This window comes from Anabrus simplex, chromosome 1 (genome assembly GCF_040414725.1).
Source record: "Anabrus simplex isolate iqAnaSimp1 chromosome 1, ASM4041472v1, whole genome shotgun sequence".
In the NCBI taxonomy this organism is placed as follows: domain Eukaryota; kingdom Metazoa; phylum Arthropoda; class Insecta; order Orthoptera; family Tettigoniidae; genus Anabrus; species Anabrus simplex.
This window is the reverse complement of record NC_090265.1, coordinates 1,086,491,917-1,086,513,418: the sequence shown is the minus strand read 5'-3', so window position 1 is coordinate 1,086,513,418 and position 21,502 is coordinate 1,086,491,917. Positions and strand designations below refer to the sequence as shown.

General features: G+C 40.8%; 1 protein-coding gene across 4 annotated transcripts in view; it reads left to right on the top strand.

Annotated features, from left to right (window-relative positions):
- LOC136876347 (gastrula zinc finger protein XlCGF52.1) overlaps positions 1 to 19,030 on the top strand; it is a 125,675-nt gene extending 106,645 nt beyond the window's left edge. For 2 of the 4 annotated variants that reach the window (XR_010860575.2, XM_067150211.2), the window contains one exon: positions 13,315 to 14,284. Coding sequence is in view for 2 of the 4 variants with exons in the window: in XM_067150211.2 (XP_067006312.2) it covers positions 13,315 to 13,984 (670 nt within the window). In the remaining 2 variants the exon portion in view is untranslated. Of the gene's footprint in view, positions 1 to 6,460; positions 6,595 to 13,314; positions 14,285 to 14,803 lie in introns of those variants that run through there. The other 2 variants (XR_010860576.2, XM_067150225.2) reach the window with 2 other exon arrangements.
- The last annotated feature ends 2,472 nt before the right edge of the window (positions 19,031 to 21,502 follow it).

Sequence of the window (21,502 nt, the reverse complement as noted above, 5' to 3'; positions counted from 1 at the left end):
TTTCTCTTTGACTATGTCATAAATAATAGTGTAATACCAAAGGAATGGAAGGAATCTCTAATCATACCAATATATAAAGGAAAGGGCGATAAAAGGAAACCAGAGAACTACAGACCAATCAGCCTGACCAGTATAGTTTGTAAAATACTGGAGAGTTTAATATCAAAGTACATCAGAGGGATATGTGATGATAAAAATTGGTTCATTAGGAGCCAGTATGGATTTAGAAAGAAATTTTCTTGTGAGGCACAACTGGTGGGATTTCAGCAGGACATATCAGATCAGTTGAATTCAGGAGGCCAGTTAGATTGCATAGCCATGGATATTTCCAAAGCTTTTGATAGAGTGGAACATGGAATATTATTAAAGAAATTGGAGGGAATAGGATTAGACGTAAGGGTTACACGTTGGATAAAACATTTCTAAATTTGAGGGTTCAGAAAGTCAAAGTAGGAAATAATGTATCGCAGGAAGAGAAAGTTCGGAAGGGAATTGCACAGGGTAGTATAATCGGTCCGTTACTTTTCTTAATATACGCAAATTATTTAGGGAATAATATAACATCAAAAGTAAGATTGTATGCAAATGACATAATTGTTTATAGAGAAATAAATAACATTGAGGATTGTTCAGAATTATAAAGGGACCTTGAGAGTATCCAACAATGGGTTGAAGAAAATAATATGAAGGTTAATGGAGGCAAATCAACTGTTACAACATTTACAAACAGGAGTTTTAAAACTGAATTTGAATATACTTTGGATGAGGTAGTTATCCCAAAAGATGGCAAGTGCAAATACTTAGGTGTGAGATTTGAAAGTAATTTGCACTGGAAGGGTCATGTGGATGACATTGTTGAGAAAGCATACAGATCGTTCGTTACATGTCATAATGAGGCTACTTAAAGGATGCAACAAAGAATTAAAAGAGAAAAGTTACTTAAGCATGGTTCGTCCCAAGAATACCTAATAAAAGAAATAGATGGTGTGCAGAGGAAAGCAGCAAGATTTGTCACAGGGGATTTCAGGAGAAAGAGTAGTGTATCAGAAATGTTAACAGAACTAGGCTGGGAAACATTAAGTAAGAGAAGGGAGAAAACTAGGCTTATAGTATTATATAGAGCCTATACAGGAGAAGAAGCATGGGGAGATATCCGTGAGAGGCTTCACTTGGAAAAATAATTATATTACTGACCACAAGTATATAATTAGAAGGAATTTTAGCAGAAGCGATTGGGGTAAATTTTCATTCGTTGGGATGGGCGTGAAAGAGTGGAACAGTTTACCAGGGGTAGTGTTTGGTCCTTTCCAAATTCTGTACAAATATTCAAGAAGAGAATAAACAGCAACAGAGAAATTAAATGAAATGTTAGAGGGCATTCGACCAGTGCAGGTTATTGTAAATAAAAATGTGTGTGAATAAATTAATTCCATCCCCCTGGTTTAAGGAGTTTGGACAGCCAAAGTAGGGGACTGCCTGTGGGGGTGAAGTACAGTGGGGACTTCGGGGGCCCTAGGACCGCTACGGTAGTTGTGAAGGCCCTTCAGGAACTCTGAAAAGTGGTGGCAAAAGGGGGCTCTGGTTAAGACGCAGCAGGTCGTTATGCTACGTAGGTTCCAAAATGGGTAAAAAATAAATAAATAAATGTAAATTTTAATCTTATACCAGTTGTATAGTATTATTTGAAGTAATTCCACATACTGTATATGAGTTGACTGTATTTGTAAGTACAGGAGATATTATAAGTATAATTTTGTAAACAATATGAATTTATTAAGGATGAGCGGTGTATTTAATAGAAAAAAATTGTTAGCGTAAATTGTATAATATTGTATTCTATGAAATTTTTCTTCTCTTGTTCATCTAAAATTTAGTGCTTGACAATAATGTATTTTAGTGTACCATTTGCCACCGAGGTAGACACCTCATTTGCAAATAAAGGAGATTTTGATTTTTGATTTGAAGTTTAAACTTGCAAGTCAACATTATTACTACTAGTTAATTTAGAACATGGTGTACGGAAGGATTAACATTAAAAATCAAACAACACCTGCAGTATGTTTCACAACTCGTGTTTATTTCAGTATATATATACTTATGTATACATTTTTCTTTCTTCAAGTAAATTTGTTCTGTACTTTCTTACATTGATTATTTCTACTGTCTCTGCTGTTTAATGCCACCACCCAGTAACAGTTTTCCTTTCATTGCACCGGCAACGACAAGTGCTGCTATCTTACCAACTGTAGCATTAGGTGACGTCACACGCTGCATAGCTTAACGAAGCAGATTTTCATCAGCTACACGTCTTACGAGGGAACTGCACGAAGTCGGACGGCGAATTTCGATTTGATTTTTACATATTCGTTAAGGTTTTTTAAAGCTGAAACAGGTAGTGGAAGTCTAATTCTTCGCTGGTCTTTGCTAAGGGGCCATTTGGGAGCTCAATGGTGGCGGTGCGCGCCCTGAATTGTACAGTACATGCAGTCCTATTCTACTCGGTCAAGTTCTCCGCGGCTGATGGCTGTTCCACATACAGGAGATCGCATTGGATTATTTACTTTGTTATGGCCGCTTGCAACATTATTGCAGCTCTTATTAATGCCTACGGTGTTAATATTCAGGAAGCTACAGAGCTTTCTGATGAAGAGCAAATCATGTATACCGTATACAAATAAAGACAAGGTTTAATGAAATTTTGGAGGTAAAATGCGAATTTATTCAGGAGGAAGAAGCCGTTTTCATTGATTCAGAAGACGAAGATGGCGTTGAGGAGGGGACAACACCACCGAAAAAACGCAAACACGGAGATGAGTTTAACGAAGATAACAGTTCTTGTGATGGCCGAGGAAGACCCTGAAAATCAGTGGAAGATTATGATTCCGAATCATTGTTGGACATGTATCTAAAAATAAAGGATCGAGGACCTATGTATGCTGTACGGAAGTATAAGAAGCCTCGGAGACTAATTTATGGAATCGTTAATCACGTTGAACACAATGGAGAAATTAGAAAATTTGCAATGGTTCGAGCTTATGTGAAAGAAGAGTTCATCAAGGCAAGGGTGCGTTATTTATATATCACAAAATCGGACGTATAGCGTTGGATTGGTGAGGGTAGAGAGTTGTATTGCCCCAAACACTCTCTACAAAGCGACTCATACTTGACAAACCTTAAAAGGCGTTTGAAAATTCGGTTCCGAAAAGTAACCAAACTAGTCAGTAAAATGTTTAAAACAGACGAAGAAGTACGACACGAAGTGGCTAAAAAGTTTGTAACATTCATTAATGAATTGCAAGAAAAGAAAGAGATCCCGGATGCCAATATCTGGAATTCGGACCAGCCCCGATTTGAGTACGAAGTGGCAACACATAGAAGTTATGATTTTCGTGGTGTAAAAGACGTTCTTGCTACGCTTGTTTGCCGAAATAGTTTTACGCACTCCCACACAGTGCAATGTCACATTTATAAAGTCGGAGAAATGGGACATTTGTTCTTGATCGCTTTCCAAGTAATTAATGGAAAGTTTGGACCTAGAGTACAAGAAAGTATCAAGCCTGCATGGATGCCTTTAATATGTCGTAATTGATTGTTCATCTTCCGAGAAAATGGGAAAGAGCTTGTACGTGACTGGTTTCAAAATGTGTTCCATCCGCAATTACAGGAAGACGGAAGAAATCTTCTTCTCATAGATTCATTCAGTGGCCAGGGAAAAAATGCACAACTTGAATCCGTGACGAACAAACATCTACAAATTGAAGACATACCGAAAGGAACTACGTATCTTTGCCTGCCGTGTGATCTAGGACTCTTCCGACAATTAAAATGTTTAGTCCGTCGAATGGAAAACATTTTTCGGGTAAGGAATTTACACGGCCAGTCAAAATTAAAACCAAAAAACAGACTTTTCATTATAACTAGTCAAATACTAGCGCATAACCAATTACAAGCTGATTGTTTTGTACCAACGCTAAAATATGGTTGGAAAGTGGGTGGTTATTCCATTAATGAAAATATACCACAATTTCATACTGTCTCGCAAACGAATTTTTATGATTTAACTGATAAAAAGTGTGCTGGAAATGATTGTACCAATTTTTCGTTTATAAGGTGCGCACATTGTTGTCTTGTGTTTTCTTATTCACATTTTGTGTTAGATTTTCACTCTTATGCCGTGAACAATGAACCAATGCCAAACTGTGTTAGAATAAAGCCATTTCTTGAACACTTTGAATGTCATGATGATGCAGATTGTATTTGATTTTGTATTATTTGCATGTTAAGTAGTGATTTGTAAACAATTTTGATTATTTATTTATTCCATAATGAATTCATCTTTGTAAATAAAATGTCCCAACTAACGTCAGTGTTCACCCGCAACCCCGTGTACACAACTGTAGGCAGCCGTATGTGGTGGGCGACAGAGGAGAACCGAAGGAGTGGAGAGGGAAGGCGAGGCAAGAAAGCCGCTGGCTGTGAGCGCTGACGAGGGCCGGCATGTACTGTACAATTCATTGCGCGCACCGCCAACTTTGAGCTCCTAAATGGCCCCTCAAAAAGGACCAGCGAAAAATTAGACTTCCACTACCTGTTTCAGCTTAAAAAGACCTTTACGAATATGTAAAAATCAAATCGAAATTCGCCGTCCGACTTCGTATCGTTCCCTTGTTAGTTCAGGTTTGTTTTGACGATAAGCGATATCATGCTCTTTGCAGGCAGCATCTAATATATTAATACCAGGATCACCACGTGCCAGGTGGACGTCAAGTCGTGTACCAGGGCACAGTATTGGTAACTAGGAAGATGTATCTCAAAAGGAAGAGTATCAATCACCTTATTAATGAATCCATGCACAGCATGCTTCCGCGTCTTTCTCCCAGCACATTTCTTTACCTTTTTCTGCAACAGCTTGCTTACTCTTTTCGCAGCCACGATAAGTTTTTATAAGCGAAGACAGCTGGTTAGTTTTCGGTCCGTGATACAGTTTAATGAGTTGACATATACGGCACTGTCTCACTGAAGGTCTCTTAGCTAAGTTCTCTTGTTCATGATGTATACTACACGTTTGAAGCTCTAACAAAGCAGGATCTTTAGTCCACTCACGAGGCACCTTATCCCAGATCTTCTTTACAGCATTCACAGCTACGTTGATCAAAATGCCTTTGTAATGCATTCATCTCTTCTTCAGAAATGTGTTTAGTTTCTTTTTGCAAGCCTAACACTTTACGATTGCCTTTTCAACTGCGTTACACTTGGTATCCGACAGAAATGACATGATGTCTTTACAAATGTTTTTTCCACAGTGTCGTCATTTTGACACTGCAATTTACATAATGTTGTTCACCTCCCGGCATGCACTGCGGCAAATCCAATCAAAGAAAATGCACACATGGCGTGAAGACTGTTTCTCTACTATGCTCCTCGAGAAGAGTTTTAAATTATGGATATCCTAATTCATGCATGTCGATAATTTCACATGTTGATGGTAGATACTCACGCAATCATTCCTTCTTTTCACAACCCTTTAAAAGGACAAGATCTGCTCTTGACAAATGAGCGTTCATGATCATAGATAGAAAGCGATAAGGTATTCCTTTTTCTTCCCACTCGAGACATGAATTTTTTCTATAAATTGTGTCTGCTTTTTGTCTTCATATGTTTGCGAACAGTAAGGGAAAGTTGGGCTAAATACTAAACTGACGAGTTTTGGCGCGTACAACACAGAGCAATCCGACACAGCCACCTCTTTGAAGAGAAATTTGTTGCCGTTCACTTTAAAGCCTTGTGTATCAATTATTAATGTTCTTGTCATGATGGAATAAAGCGCTCTACTCTCTATCACAGTATTTTAGAGACTAAAGAAAATATTCTCACTTATACATCAGGGCTTGAGTTTACTAGAGAGTGAATAACGTTGATCGCTGCATGTTAAAATAGCGTGACTTTAGTATGGCACATGTTCAATCCTATTATGGAACTACACATAAAGTTCGTACAGTGTGTTTGATTCGCAGCTCTGTTAGGAAATTTGAAAAGTGTTACAAGGCCTGAAACGCAGTCAACTCTGGCACAGGTGCACAACTATGTAGAGAGACGTTTTAGGAGGAAGAGGATGAGGAGGACGATAAAGAGGAAGTCAAAGTCTATGTGGAGGAGGATCAGGAGGTAGATATAAGCTACTAGATCTACAAGGAGGATAGATATCTCTCTGTTAGGAGGATGTTCAGATAGATAAGGAAGTAAAAGGAAATACACAGTATACAGAGCGTTAAGTACAAAGGTTACTTGTAACATGCTATATCTTGCATAAGAAAGATAGATTTTAAAGGAAATGCGTTAACACATGTATTCACGTGACAATCAGTTCTACTTTTAACAGAGTATCGGTTGTTATTCTACTAACTCAGCAAGTCGTCGTAAGAGCACACTGTTATGTCTCTAGCGGGACATTTTCTTACAGTAACTGACGAAGACGCCGCAAGATTGCGCTGATATGTCTCCCCTCCCACACAGCTGAGCCAGGATCGAACCTGAAAAGTTTTCGACGGAAGGCCAGCGTCTCAACTGTCTGAGCCATTCAGCCTGGCAAGTAAGGTAAGTGGTAGTATACAATTTCTAATTACTAGATTGTGTGCCCAAAAAAACCTTGATTAAATTCCAGTCCTTTCCGCAATGCACATATGGAGCGAGGGCATATAACGCTGTTGGTAGTTATTTGTCCGTCGGATGGAGACGTAAATCTTTGAGCAGACCTCTCGATGATATTCGACAGGAGAAGGCAATGTGCTACTTCCGGGTTTTACCCTCTCCCTTCCTACTATTATTTATCATGTCATTTATTTTTTTATTTCATATTATTATCTCCTCTCATGAGGTTGACGTGTGGGAGGACATCCGTTCATAAAAAAAATCGATCTTGACAGATTCATCTCACCACAAACCCGACGCCGTAGAGAAACGGGACAAGGAACGGACACACGTTAGGTTATAACGTCATGCAGCCTTAGCCAGCAGTCCGCATTTCAGATCATCTATTCTGATACGTCACAGCTCTGTCAGGATAAGGCCTGCGCGTTCGGTTATGTAAAGATAAGCATGCACTTTTAAATTGCCCACGCTTATTACGCCACAGCTCCGCCACTACTCCAAGGGAGAGACGACAAAGAGCCTGTGTGAGGTTAGGTTACCGTTCGTGGCCAAGGTTAGGTTTAGATAATTGTTAACCACACCTACAAGTCACCTCACCAATTCGGCTCCTCCATGGGGAGCCCGTAAATAGCCTGTCTCGGTTAGGTTTTCGTTCCTGGTAGCGAGGTTATGTTAAGACGTCATAATCTCAACTACCAGTCATAACCGATTAGACTCCTCCATGGCGAGCCTGTAAGTGTGTGTGTGCGAGATTAGGTTAGCGTTCGTTCGCAAGGTTAGGTTAATACTCATAATGGCGTCTTAACCTCATCTGCAGGTCACCTAACCGATTTGTGGCTCCTCTATAGGCTCCCGATCGATTCGGCTCCTCCAAAGGGTCCGTGACCTTTCCGACTCGGCTCCTCCAATGTGGGGCCCGTCCGATTCGTCTCCTCCAAAGTGGCCGGTACGTTGCTCTCGTACGTAAGGGTATGACGTCATGACCTCACCTAGCGGTTGCAAACACTCCAGGTTGGCCAGTGACGTTAGCATAGCCCTCGTACGTGTGCGTATGACGTCATAACCTCACCTAGGGGTCAAAAGCACCCCAGATAATTCCCTGACCAGTTAGGCCCCTCTAATAGAGTCAGTGAGGTTAGGCTTGCTCTCGTCCACAAAGTTATGGCGTTATTCTGCGTCTTATCCTCAATGGGTTGGAACCTACATAGCCTTACTACTCGTCTAGGGTCAATGACCTCTCTCTCTGATCTACATAGCCATACTACTCAACTAGGGGGAAAATTCTGACCCAGCACCCATTGTTTTGGAGTATACATTGCTCATACTACTTTCAACAACCATTCCTAACACTGTTTCGTTTTAACCTGCACCTGCTCTTTAAGCTGTTTTGTTTCTCTGTTATAGTATAGTGAGTCTTTGCCATTCCTCTTCACCTTTAAAATTATATACATGTTTTTACACTCCTTAACAATTGCTCTAAATACATTCCGTGGCTGTTTCCAATTTTATTTACAATTTTCCACTGATTATAATTGCCTATAAAACTCCACCATGCCTTTTTGATTAACCGTATTGTGTTCCTTAATAGTCCTACATTTACAACCTTCATTTCTATCACATTTATTTTTAGCTATGTCAAAAACAGCTTCATGATCCCTTATACCATCTTATCATTTCAGTTTCTCTAAAGAGCTCATCTAGTTTTATCATTATCAGTTCTACCACTTTCTCCTCACTCTCTGAATCGGCCTGTCCTTACATTTTTTCACTTTTGTGGACTGCTATAGAATCCAGGAGAGGGCCATGCTGGATAGCCAGTTGACCGTTGTAACAGTTGTCCAGGAGTGATGCAACACGGCCGATGGACTGCTTTAACAGTCATGTTCGGCTTTTCTGTGCTTCGGTATGGTAGACGGCTGGAGAATTTCAACCTTAATGATATCTAACAGTTGTCTAGCGATTCTAGAGTTACCAGATGTCAGGGGCAGTCAGTTAGATGGGTTTGAGTGACTTTCGCGTTCATCATTTGCTGCGTAATAATTGCTGTTCACTTTTAGCGTTTTAGCGCTTCTGTAGATAGCTTCAACGCATTATGGTACAGTATTGCATAATGCATGAGAAATTTTATACCGTGGATAATGTCCTTATCCTCATTTCAGTCCAATGCCATGGGTCTAAAAAATGGATGGGAAGCTTTGCATGAATGAAAATTACTAATATATATTACAATATATAGAATGAACTCTATATATTTAAAAACAATAGTCGACCTGACGTGTCTTAACAATGTGAATAAATGCGAGTAAGATAGCCGAGAGCAGAATGTTTCCCATACAGCAGTTATGGCCAAGCTCCATAGGGACCATCGCCTAGTCCTCGCGTCCATTTTCGCTTTGCTGGAATGAAGAGATTGTCTTATTCACAATTTGTTGGTCATGCTCTCTGTCATTTGCATTACCTTCCCAGTTAACATTTATTATTAATATTAACAAATACATCGCAAATGGGAAATATCCCGGTGGCAATGGTGACTTACAGTATTGTGACAATAAGCTAAAATTAAAACATAATCACCCAACAACAACAACAAACAAAAACTACATCAACAAAAGTACAACAATTCCATGGAAAAAATTATTTCAAGAAGCACTACTAGTTTAACATTCTAAATCCAGCATCATAATATACAAATTCGTACATAAATTAAGTATATCCAGTGCTTAACATTACGCTTACAATACTATAGGTTGAGCTTACTGCTAGCCTAGCATTACAAGTGTTAATAAAGTAAACTTAAAACATAACTACCGAACAACAACAACAACAACAACAACAACAACAGAGTACAACAAGCAATTCCATGGAAATAAAATATTACAAGAATTAACATTCTAAATCCAGCATCAGCATATGCAAATTCACATACAACTTAAGTATTTCCATTGCTTAACACTACAGTGGTCTATGCTATAGGTTGAGCGTACTACTAGCTTAACATTACAAGTGAGAATAAAGTAAAGTTAAAAACATAGGTAATTATCCAACAACAACAACAACATGAGTACAAAAAGCAATTCCCTGGAAAGAGAATACTACAAGAAATCACAAATTCAGTGTCCATAATTTCCAACTTTTACTTTTCAGTTTACACTAGCACTAATAATCATCTTAAATGACGATACCGGAATGGAGTCTATTAAAGACTGCTGCAGGTAATTTACTCCAATCCCTTATGGTCCTGTTTACGAAGGAAAATTTGTCCACATCTGTATGCTGATTTCTGGCCCTAATTTTATGCTTGTGATCATTTCTCGATAAGTGCAAGGGAGGATCCAACCAATTCCTAATACTACTCCAGGCAGCCCTTCCCGTATAGCTCTTATAAAGACCTCACAGGCGAGCTCTAGTTCTTCTAGATTCAAGACTTTCCCAATTAATGGTATCCCTCCTATTCCCTGTTACGAAACGCATCGCTCTTCTTTGAACTTTTTCTAGGGAATTTATTAAACCTACCTTGTACGTATCCCAGCACGCAGATCCATAGGTATTCGAGAATCAGTCTTACCAAACATTTTAACCTTTATTTTTGGCACCAGAATTAGCTTTCTTGAGATTTCGCATAATAAAATGTAACGATCTCCAGGATTTCTTAACTACATTTTCCACTTGCTGTGACCAGTTTTAAGTCTTTTCTAACAGTAACACCTAAGTACTTACAGCTATCAACTTCAACAACACTTTCCCTCCAAGTTCATAATCCCCCTTACTTGTCTTTTGTTTTTTGCTGAAACACAATTTTTTGCTTTTTTCGCTATGGATTTTCATTCGATTTTCACACGCCCATTTTTCGATCGTATATAAGTCCTGCTGAAGCAATAGTTAGTCCTCCTCTGTCTTTATCTCCCGGTATATGACGCAATCATCAGCAAAGAGACACACTTCCGATTTTATCGAATCAGTCATATCATTCATGAAAAGTATGAAAAGAATTGATCCAATAACGCTACCCTGAGCCACACCAGACGTACCGTTTATTGGCTTCCCCCATGCGCACCCTTTGAGTTCTTCCATTGAGGATTTCTCGTATCCATTTCACAAATCTGACGTCAATGTTCGTACGTGCTAACTTGTTAAGGAGAATTTCATGTGGCATAAGATCGAATGCCTTAGTAAAATCAATTACTACTGCATCAATCCTTGATGCATAGTCCAGCCTGTCCGATAGATCTTGACATACGGAACAGAGCAGGCTTTCGCAGAAGAAGTCTTCCCTAAAACCATGCTGTCCCTTATATACCATTCCAGAAGAGTCCCATTTTAACTTAAAATTACCTACTAATAATATTGCTCCATTTGTTTGCATACAATTGACGTCAAACTTACCTGTCTGTGGTCATTCAAGTCGCTCATGTCACCCCCTTTGTGAATAGGAACTACAATTACCGATTTCGAATCTTCTGGAACTTTCGTATTGTTCAGTGATGTAGTAAAGATTCTTATTAAGTATGGTAGGGTCGCTGCACCCTCGAGTTTAAGCGCCTCTCCAGAAATAAAATCTGGCCCACAAGATTTACTTTTTCTGAGTTGAGAAAGACTTTTACACAATAATAAAGCTTTAATTTGGAAATCATTATCACTTTTCGTAAAATTGTCCCTGAATAACTCTGCCGGTTGATTAAAAACCTTTCCGCATTGTTTATTTAATGCTTCCGCTTTATCTATATCTGTTGTCGCCAATAAATCCACTCCTATACAAAGAGAAGGAATTGTTCTCTCCCTTCAATCTTCGTATATATTTTAAAAAGGATTCCATGAATTTCGATTTTCATTTAGGATATTATCGAGATGTTTCTCTTCAGCGCTTTCTTTTCTGCTAGCAAAAGCTTCACCAAACTTCTATACTCCGTTTTGCACGCATCATTATTATTTCTTCTGTTGAACGCTCTCCTAGTCTTACGTTTAAGCTTCCTAATAGTCACGGTGTAGTACGGCTCATCTGAATTTTCCCTAATTACCTGTTTGGGAGATCATTTATTGTCCAGTATTTAAAATGTTTTTGATATTCTCCCAAATGTCGCCCATCCCCTTGTTCTCCATTAACCAATTAGTACCCACAACCTCAAATAGTTTTGAAAACCTACGGAGTCTCCCATCGCATAGGACCAAATAAATAGTCTTAAAAATTCACACCTGCCTCGTATTCCGAGTTTCCCAAGAGAGATCGAGTACCACTGCCCTGTGGTCACTCATCCCCTGAATTACGTCACAGGGTATAACTATGTCATCCGGTCTGACTAGGAAAACATCTAAAAGTGCTCGTTTACGTATGTTCTTTGTAACAACTTGGGAAAAGCCATTACTCCACACTAATAAATTAACTGCTTCCTGCGATAGCTCCCTCCCCCCCCCCCCGTAGTTGACCCACCCCTGTTTATTGATGGTAGATTTGAATCCCCTCCAATTATAGTTCCTTTCCCGTAGCTTATATTCGCACCGTTCAATTCTGAAAGACGAGTGATCGTGTTTGAACCAGATTTCGGCGGACGATAAGCTCCAATAAGGACTCTATTTTGTTTATTGTGTGCATTATTTACCTCCACCCTAATTATTTCACAGTCATCGAGAACCCATTTTAACGTATTGCTTAGCTCTGACCTATAACGCAAATGAAAATTCTCTCTACTTTCGACCTTCTTTCCTTGCTATATGCCATCCTTTCCTTATCACTGTTCAGGGCCTGTAGCTTACCACACTTGAAATGAAACAACAGTACACATGTATCACACTTAGCACCAGATGCTAATTTTCTCTTACATCCCATACCCTTCATGTTCACGCTCACTACCTCTTCTGAAGATGGTTGAGCAGGGCCCGGATTTTAACTCCAAGCTTCCTATAATAAGTAATATGGTAATGAGTGCCAACGATATAACACGTCCAGGCAACTGCCTATTGCAGGTCCGCATTCCAGCACGCACTCTGCAGCACCCTATCTGCTTGCCTATGCCCTGATTGCTGCTCGTCAAGTTGATAAGTAAATACCCATTGCTGCACAGACACGTCTGTTCCCTTCAACAGTCAACTAGTCCCAGACCTTGGAGCAACTCGAGACTTCGTCTCAATAACGACGCGAGCATTCCGAGGCGCCTTCAGATAGAATCCAGTCACATTTGGTATATTGAGATCGTCCGTTGAAATCATGTTCCTTTCAATGTCACTGCCCACATAGCTGATTATCTTACCAAATAATGCTTCGTTTTGTGTTACTCTTTCCAGGTCTGTAAACCTCTAAAACATTAAGTTACCTCTATAATTCCATCTTTTTCATCTTCTTTCATCGGTATGAATACTCCCCCAGAGGAGTCGTTAGGCTTCGGCAGCTGGCACAGTTCCTATCCTCGCCGCTAGATGGGGCTTCATCCATTCCTGACCCTGTCGAATGGAAACAGACTGTGGATTTTCATATTTTCATTTCAATAACTCACTTTGCTCAAACATTTGTGAATCTCTGTTCATACTATTGCAAATACAGTTTCAAATACATTCAAAGCTTTTATCAGTGGATATATAGAGCAGTTTTCCATTGCAGTATATCAATGTATATATAGAGCAATTTATGTAGCAGCTGGTTAGTGTGCTGTTAATGTTTGGTTTGTTATTTTTCAGACTTTACCACGGAGATTGCAACAGTGTCAACTATCCACCTCTTACATATAGGACAGACAATGAAGAGTTTGTTGAATGTGATTCAACCAATAGTAATTACAAATGTCCTGTATGTTCTAAAAACTTTGGCAAACGAGCATACTTAAAGCATGTGAAAATTCATAATAAAGAGAGACATCAGCAGTGTGATTCTATACAGAGCAATTCCAATGTTTCATCAGCAATGAAGCCTATTGAAACAATTCCAGAAGACAAATGTTCTTTAATTAACCATTATAAGAAACTTCGAAATCCAGCAAATTTGAAAAAACATAATCCGTTACATGTTAAAAAGAGAAACTTTTATTGTCAAGAGCAGGACTGTGGCCGTGGCTTTGTATTGTACAATCATCTGATGGAACACCTGGAACGACATAAACTACCTAGATTTTTTGAATGCGAAGTGTGTAAAAAGAAATTTGCCAATCGAGGTAGCCTTAGTAATCATAAAGTGGTCCATTCAGGACAGCGTGACTATGAATGCAATGTGTGCTTAAAGCGATTTACATTGCTTGGTAACTTGACTAAGCACAAATTTATTCATAGTGGTGAGAAGCGTTTTAAATGCCCCATATGTTCACTGAGATATAGCCAAAAATGTTCTTTGGATAGACACATGACTGTTCACTAAACAAAATCTCCCAGCTAGGTTGGTTGTTCATTGTATATTGTTCTGTGGATGGACATGTTAAGCAATTTCTCAATGACTAAATTCCCACTAGTTAATTCAGGATGCGTTGCACTCTTTACCGCATAACTGCTGTCTTAACAAGGATTTATTCGCATCATCTTTATTATGGAAAGGTGTTCTAAAATTGTGTATACCTTCAGATAATATTAATCATGTATAATTGATGTTCATGAAGCTTAAAAAAGCTGTTCACATTTGTTAGGAAATTGTGTTTAAGAACCTGGAAGCTATTAAAGGAATGTGGATACACAATTTTACATTTCTATAAATGTCTGTTTTACAGTAAAGTGTTGTCTTCAGTTACTTCAATTAATTTCTGTATTTCTAAAAGATGAACACATTTTGCAGGTATTTCCATCTCCATGGTCATTGGAAGTATGGTGATTCAATTGTGTTGACGGGTATGACATTAAATATATATACAACATTTTGAGCTGGAAATTAGAGTTACATAATGCGTGATCAAACATCTGTTTGAGGGCGTTGCTGCAGGGGACATGCATCGGAGTCGCGATACGTTGCATGAGGCAAAGTGATTAGGACGAGCTTGACTGTGGTGGCGGAAGGACGTACGTGCCTTTCACTGCGCTCTCCCTCTCTTTGCCAGGCGATCTGTACTTTCTAAGTACTAATAAGGCAGTTGTACTTGTTGGTACACTTCCGAAAGAGCATTGTCTACTGTGTGTACTTTTAAATACGCGGTGAACTTTGTCAGAAAGCACTTTTTAGTGCTATTTCTCTATCAGGCTGTTATTTCAGGAAGCATCAGGAATGATGGAACTGCGAGACGACCTACCAGAGAACTTCAAGGAAGCAGTGGGGGAGATTATTCTGTGGGTCGACCACAGGTCCGTCCCACTGAACCAGCCCCTCCCTGCTCTGGTGGTGCAGTACCGACCGGGGCACGACACCTACAGGGAGGCCTACCTCATCATCGAGCTCCTCACTAGGCTGGAGGGGGCCTCTCCACCGTCGCCATCGAGAATATCGAGAACTGGGTGATAATCATACGCCCCACGGACCCAGGCCAGATCAGCCGCTACGAGAGGTGCTTCTCTGCTTACTTTCAGATCATCCGAATACCAGGATAGAGAAACTGCCCTACCGGCATCGGCAGCCAGGAGACAGCTACCCAGACGTCACAGGGGACGTCTACAGCCGGAACGCAGACAGCCAGGAGGCAGAGGCACAAGCAGGTGGGAACGAACCCACGCTTCTTGGCTCCTCCGGAGCCGAGGTACGAGGAAGATTGATTTGCTGTACTTCACGAAGTACACACACACCAAAAAGGCCGCCAAACAGGAACGTCCACCATCTGCCTGGGCCACCCAGGGAAGGCCCACCACCTGGGCGCAGACCAGGAAGGCGACCCGGACGGCGGAATGCGGCGCGGATACGGTCGCCCTCGGGCGTTCAGAGGCTGCTACCCAGGCCCGGCTGCTAGCACCTCGTTCACGATGCAGACATCCATATGTGCCCTACAGGACAGGGAATGCACAGAGATGCCAGCAACGAGCGACGCCACCGCCAGCCAGGAGGGAGAAGACGGCCCTGCAGTGGGGCCACCCGCCACACCACGGTCACCAGGCCAAGAGGAGGAACGCTCCCAGGACGCGGCCTCTTCCCCCGCCGAGAAGAGACCACCACCGCCAGGAGGCAGGCGCCGTCCCCGGACCAGGAAGGAGAAGAAGGAGAAGACAACGACATCGATCCACCAGGAGAGGGACAACCGGCCGCAACACTGGACTGCGACAGGGAAGGCAGCCCAACGATGAGCCAATCAGGAGAGGACCTCAACGTGTAGCAGCAGACAGGTGAGAACAGAACGTCCCCCACAGCAGCTCTTGCAGTGTTTCCGCTGTTTGAGGTGGGGCCACCGTCAGGTTAGCTGTGGGCTCCAGGTGAGGTGCGACCGCTGTCGTGGTGATCATCATTACACGGCCTGCGCTACACTTAGGGAGGCGGCGGTGTGCGCCAACTGCGCTGGGGGCCACCCGGCCTCCCATCGCAGTTACCCAGTATACCGGGCCATGGCCAAGGCCAACTAGATAGACATGCCATAAAACTCTCCCCTCCATTTTGAGCGCTACGTCACACAAGTCGCCGGTTGCTTCACTTCTCGCCAGTGACTTGTAGGCTGATCTGAACCTCGCAGCAGTGAGGCTATCGATGGTGTTGAATGATTTAAACGTGTGTGAACATTGTGAATTATGCCCACGTCGTGTTGTATACCTGGTTGTAGAATCAAATATAGTTCAAAACAACCTAATATTCAGTTTTTAATTTTCCTACTTACTTGTTTCGGAAACAAAAGTGGATCATAGCCATCCATCGAACCGAAGTCGTCCCTTCAGCAAGCTCAGTTGTGTGCATAAATCACTTCGACGAACGCTTCGTATTTAGAGAGGATTCTGTTAAAAGACTTGATGAGTCTATTTTAACTGTAAAACCGAACCATTTAAAACTCTCAAACGACGCTATTCCTAAGTTTGAAAATGTGCCTGCTTATCTGTCTAAAAATCTTCCAACACCGAGCAAAACTCCTATTCAAAGGCAAGAAGAAATTGAAAAACGGGATGAAGAAAGGAAGATGGGGAAGAAGTCAAGGACTTCGATGACGTTCAGAGTCATTTCAGTATTAAACGCAAATTAGATTTTGACAAAGTTTTTGTCTATTTTAAAAGACAAAGTCTCTGTATTTACAAAATTTATATGACTGAGGAAAATATTCCGAAAATTGGTACTTCTTTAACATTAAATGAGACTCTTGATTTTAAAGTCATTAAACATGATATTTTAATGAATGATATACGTGCATAAAGTGACGGGGGCAAGATATTACAATGGTCAAATTTGAAAAGTATTTGTAACTTCCTGTTTAGTCCAGCTTGTAACTCAAAAGTGACTTTCCGCGACAAAATAGGAACTGTGCACAAAATAATCGATGAAATTGATCATTACAGATAAATTAGAAATTTGTTAGGAACAGTTAAATTTAGCCTTCGCAAAGAAAGTATCTTACTCCTGTATACTAATGACATGATTCGCTTCAATATATTTCGCATTTTCTGGGGCGTAAAAGAACATAAGACAGTCAACGTTTCTTACAATGTCTCACCCGATGTATTTACAGTCTTTTACTGCAAAACTAGGCACGGGAAGTTCGGGTATTGATGATTCACATTGGAATTACTTGAAAAATAAACTAAAATTGTTAAATGAGCATGAAAGATTTTGTAACTTGTTGGATGGAGTATACGTAAAACCTGAGCTGAACTATAAAGGAGAAAAGGGTTTTTTTGCTAGTGGCTTTACGTCGCGTTGACACAGATAGGTCTTATGGCGACGATGGGATAGGAAAGGCCTAAGAGCTGGAAGGAAGTGGCCGTGGCCTTAATTGAGGTACAGTCCAGCATTTGCCTGGTGTGGAAATGGGAAACCATATTCAGGGCTGCCAACAGTGGGATTCGAACCCACTGTCTCCCGATGCAAATTCACAGCCGCACGCCCCTAACCGCACAGCCAAATCGCCGGGTAGGAGGAAAGCTAGAGGGAGTTGCTTTTAATAGTAAAAGTGGAGAAAATAATACTGCATTAGCTACAAGTGCACAAACTTTTATGTTGTCATCCAGTCTTAAAGAAATAAAGACGTTGTTGATTTGTTTCCATGTAAGAACCTAACGGGACATTTCGTAGAAGAACTAACTTTGCAAGTCTTTAAAGTATTAACAGATAGGCCTATAGGTAATAAGGTAGCATGCATAATTTGTGATAATAACAGCATTAGTAGTAAAATGTTTGAAAAGCTGTGCAAAAGCAATTTACAAACCACTTTTCAAAACCCATTTGACGAAACACACACACACGCACACAAATCTTTGATACTCTTCATTTATTTAAAAGCTTACGAAATAACTGGCTTAATCAACCTGACAACTTACCCTGACTTTGTCGACCCAGAGCCAGACAAAAATTGTTTGAGTCTATTTAGTGCGGCCTTAGCTTGCTCCTGCCCTGAACAAAAAATTGTTGTAGCCATCTCCTTTAGAGCTACAAAATGTAAACCTGTATACTAATGTTTTTACATGAGGATTCTCAGAGAAACATCTGATTTCGCTTGTCAACAATGTTCTGGAAAACGAAAACGTCATGTTTAAAACATGCAGTGATTGTACAAGTAGTTTTAAACATTTCGTTGACAAATGTATATACATTTTTGTAATATATTATTGAATAACAATAGAAAAGTTATCGTAGACAAACTCATGGCTAAGAAGAAGAAATCCTCAAGAAAAGAAAATGTATAAACTGAAACCTTAGGAATTATCAGGTAGGTTTTAAGTTGAATCTTAATTTCTAAGAAATGTTCCAGACTATTTTTGTGAATTGCCATCATGTATTTGCCTAGTAACATTAAAACTATTTTTATACGTATTATGCGTTCTAATCTTTTACATGAAACCGTGTTCCGTTACAAATGACAGATGTCAGCTTAATTTTACGTAAAGAAATGTACATAAACTACCCCGCCAGTTTTCTCCCCGCATAAAACTCGTGTAGTATACAAGCCTGAATAAAGTCACATTTGAAGGAGTGTTCAGTTATATCGTTAAGGTTGAATACATGGACAATGTCATGGTGAAATTGAGAGCGGGCCGTACACTGCCATGCTGAACGCCAGCCACTCTCGTGATGTCACGGTCCGAGCCTTGTAGCCTGTCTCTCTAGTGCGGCCTTGGCCCTGGCGCGGGCAGAGAGGAAGGAGGCCCGGCGCCATGTTCCGCATCCATCCAGCAGGTCTCCGCCTCGGCGGACTTGGCCTCATTCTTCGGGATCGGAGACTGGGTACGAGGGACCCCAAGGATGTCGGACGGTGCGACAGGCCCTAGTGGCTATTGTCGCATGGCTCGGCAACGGGCAAGACCCGCGCTAGCCACAGCAGTGCTCAGAAGGACTGACGTGAATAACTGGACTGGCGAGGAATAGGCTTATGACTTGCGCATGATTCCTGTTCCAGTCGTCTGTAGGACAGTGAGCTGAGCGGATGTGCTGAGTGGAGCGCGGAGCAATGGGTATCACGTTGACACAATATAGGATAGCGATCGGCAGATGGAACTGTAAAAAGGGAAGCAGAATGGAAACAAGAATGGAGTTAAAGGGTGAAAAAAGGAAGATGGTGGCTACGTTACTGGTGGCAGCGGTGGTGATGGTGTTGCTGATAATAGGAGGAGTAGAGATTAATCCCGGCCCAGGTCCAGTAGGTTCCATTGGATGGGAAGAATACGAGGCGATTAGAGAGATGATAAGAGAGGCTTGTCAGACGGAGCAAATAAAAGAAATGTTCCGAGAGTTATCCAGGGAATTTATGGACCTAAAATTGAGTGTCAAAGAAGATGTAAAGAAGATATTGGAAGAGGAAGGGTGTAATAAAGATGAATTAGACCTATTGAAGCAGAAGGTAAGAAGTCTGGAGTGGGACCTAAGAGAAACGAAGAGAGCAGTCGAGAAGAGTTTACAAGATAACGTAAGAAAAAATATCTTCATATACGGTGTCCAAGAAGAAGAAAGAGAGTCTAAAGTTGAACTAGTGTACAAAGTGGTAGAAGTGATCCAGAACAGGATGAAGATCAACTTCAGTGAAGTTGATATTGACGATGTACAGCGTGTGGGGAGAGTGAAAGGAAAGAGACCAATTAGAGTGAAATTACTATCGACACTGATGGCGGACATTGTAATAAGAAATTCGAGTAATCTAAAAGGAGAGAAAGTGTGGATAAAACGGGAGATGGACAGGGAAGCCATAGAGAAGAACAGAATTCTGAATAGACATTTAAGAGAGGCAAGAAAACAAGGTCTTAAGGCATATATTAGAGGGCAGCAGCTGGTGGTTGAAACGGAAGGTGGAATCGAGTGTGGGGGTTGGGAAGGCTGAAAAAACTTGATGAAGAACACCAACAGCAGCAGAACGTGTCTTTGGCAACAGTGGAAGTAGCAAGGAAGGTCAGTGACGTAGAAAGGAGTGATATTACGGAAGTGAGCGAAGTCCACATCACATCAGGTGCGGGAAGTAGGGATGTGCTGAACAGCAGTGCCAGCAACCAGGTGGGCGGAAATGGAGAGTCCTTGAAGAGTCATCACAACACAGAGAGGGAGGAAGCAAGTAATGTGCCACAACTGGTGAGAAGTACAGTGAAAATTGTGAATGAAGGTAACAGTAGGCAGGGTAAGAATGCATCCTCTCCGAGTAAAAGGAACACAGAAAATAAAATGGAAAAAAGACAGGCGCTAAATAAGGAAAGATCATTAAGTTTGAAAGATCTGTGGGGAAAGAAGAAAGGCGTAGGTATGGAGAAAGGGAAGGATGACGGGAGAAAAGAGGACGAGGAGAGATCTGGAGAGGACTCACAGGGAAGAGTGACAAGGAGTAGAGGTGGAAATGGAGAAGCACAGGTGCAAAGAGTGGGAGGGAATAAATAACTAGAGACGGCGATAGGGTTGTGGAATATTGAGGGGTTGATAGGGAAGATAGGGAATAAAGAATTGGAGAAAACAGTAAAGGAGTATGAGATTATTGCCCTAGTAGAGACGTGGTTAGGGAAAGGGATAGAAATTGAATGGGATGGGTATAGAGTAGTCAACGTGATAAAAGAAAAAAGGGGGAGAATGGGAAGAAATCCGGGTGGGATAACAGTTTTAATAAAAAATGAGATAGTAGAGAGAATACAGAATGAGGTAGAAGGGGTGGTATGGCTGAGAATTAAAATGGGAAATGATGCGAAGGAGGCAATTTGCCTGGCTTTATTATACAACCATCCTAAAGACTCAACTTATGCGAATAAAACATTTTTTGAAGAACTGATTGAAGAAATAAACAAAATGAAAGGATTATATGTGGAAGATGGAACGATATTGTTAGGGGATTGGAATGCAAGAGTGAGTAATAGGGTACCCGATTATGGGAGAGAGGATAATGAAGTGAGTGAGTACAGAAGAAATAGTAAAGACAAAGATATAAATAGCTATGGGGTAAGATTATTAGAGTTATGTGCTATAGAAAAATTATATATTTTAAATGGATGGATGAAGGGAGATAGTAATGGTGAACTGACATTCATCACATCGAAGGGCGGGAGTGTAGTAGATATAGGAGTTAGCACGGAAATAGCTCTAAAGAAGATAATAAGTTTTGAGGTGACAGAATGTGTGATAACAGAACATATGCCCATCAAGATAAAATTAAGAGGGGAGTATGATGGAGTGAAGAGAAGGGTAGGAAAAAGAGACAGGTATAAGGAGGGATGGAAGTACATTTGGAATGATACTACGATCGAGAGATTGAGAACAGAGTTAAAAGAGAGTGAAGAAAGAATAAGGGTTGAAAGTGAAAGGATGTTGGAAGGAGGGGATGTGGATGAAGTTTTAAAACTAATAGAACGCCCAGTATGGAAGGTGGGTAAG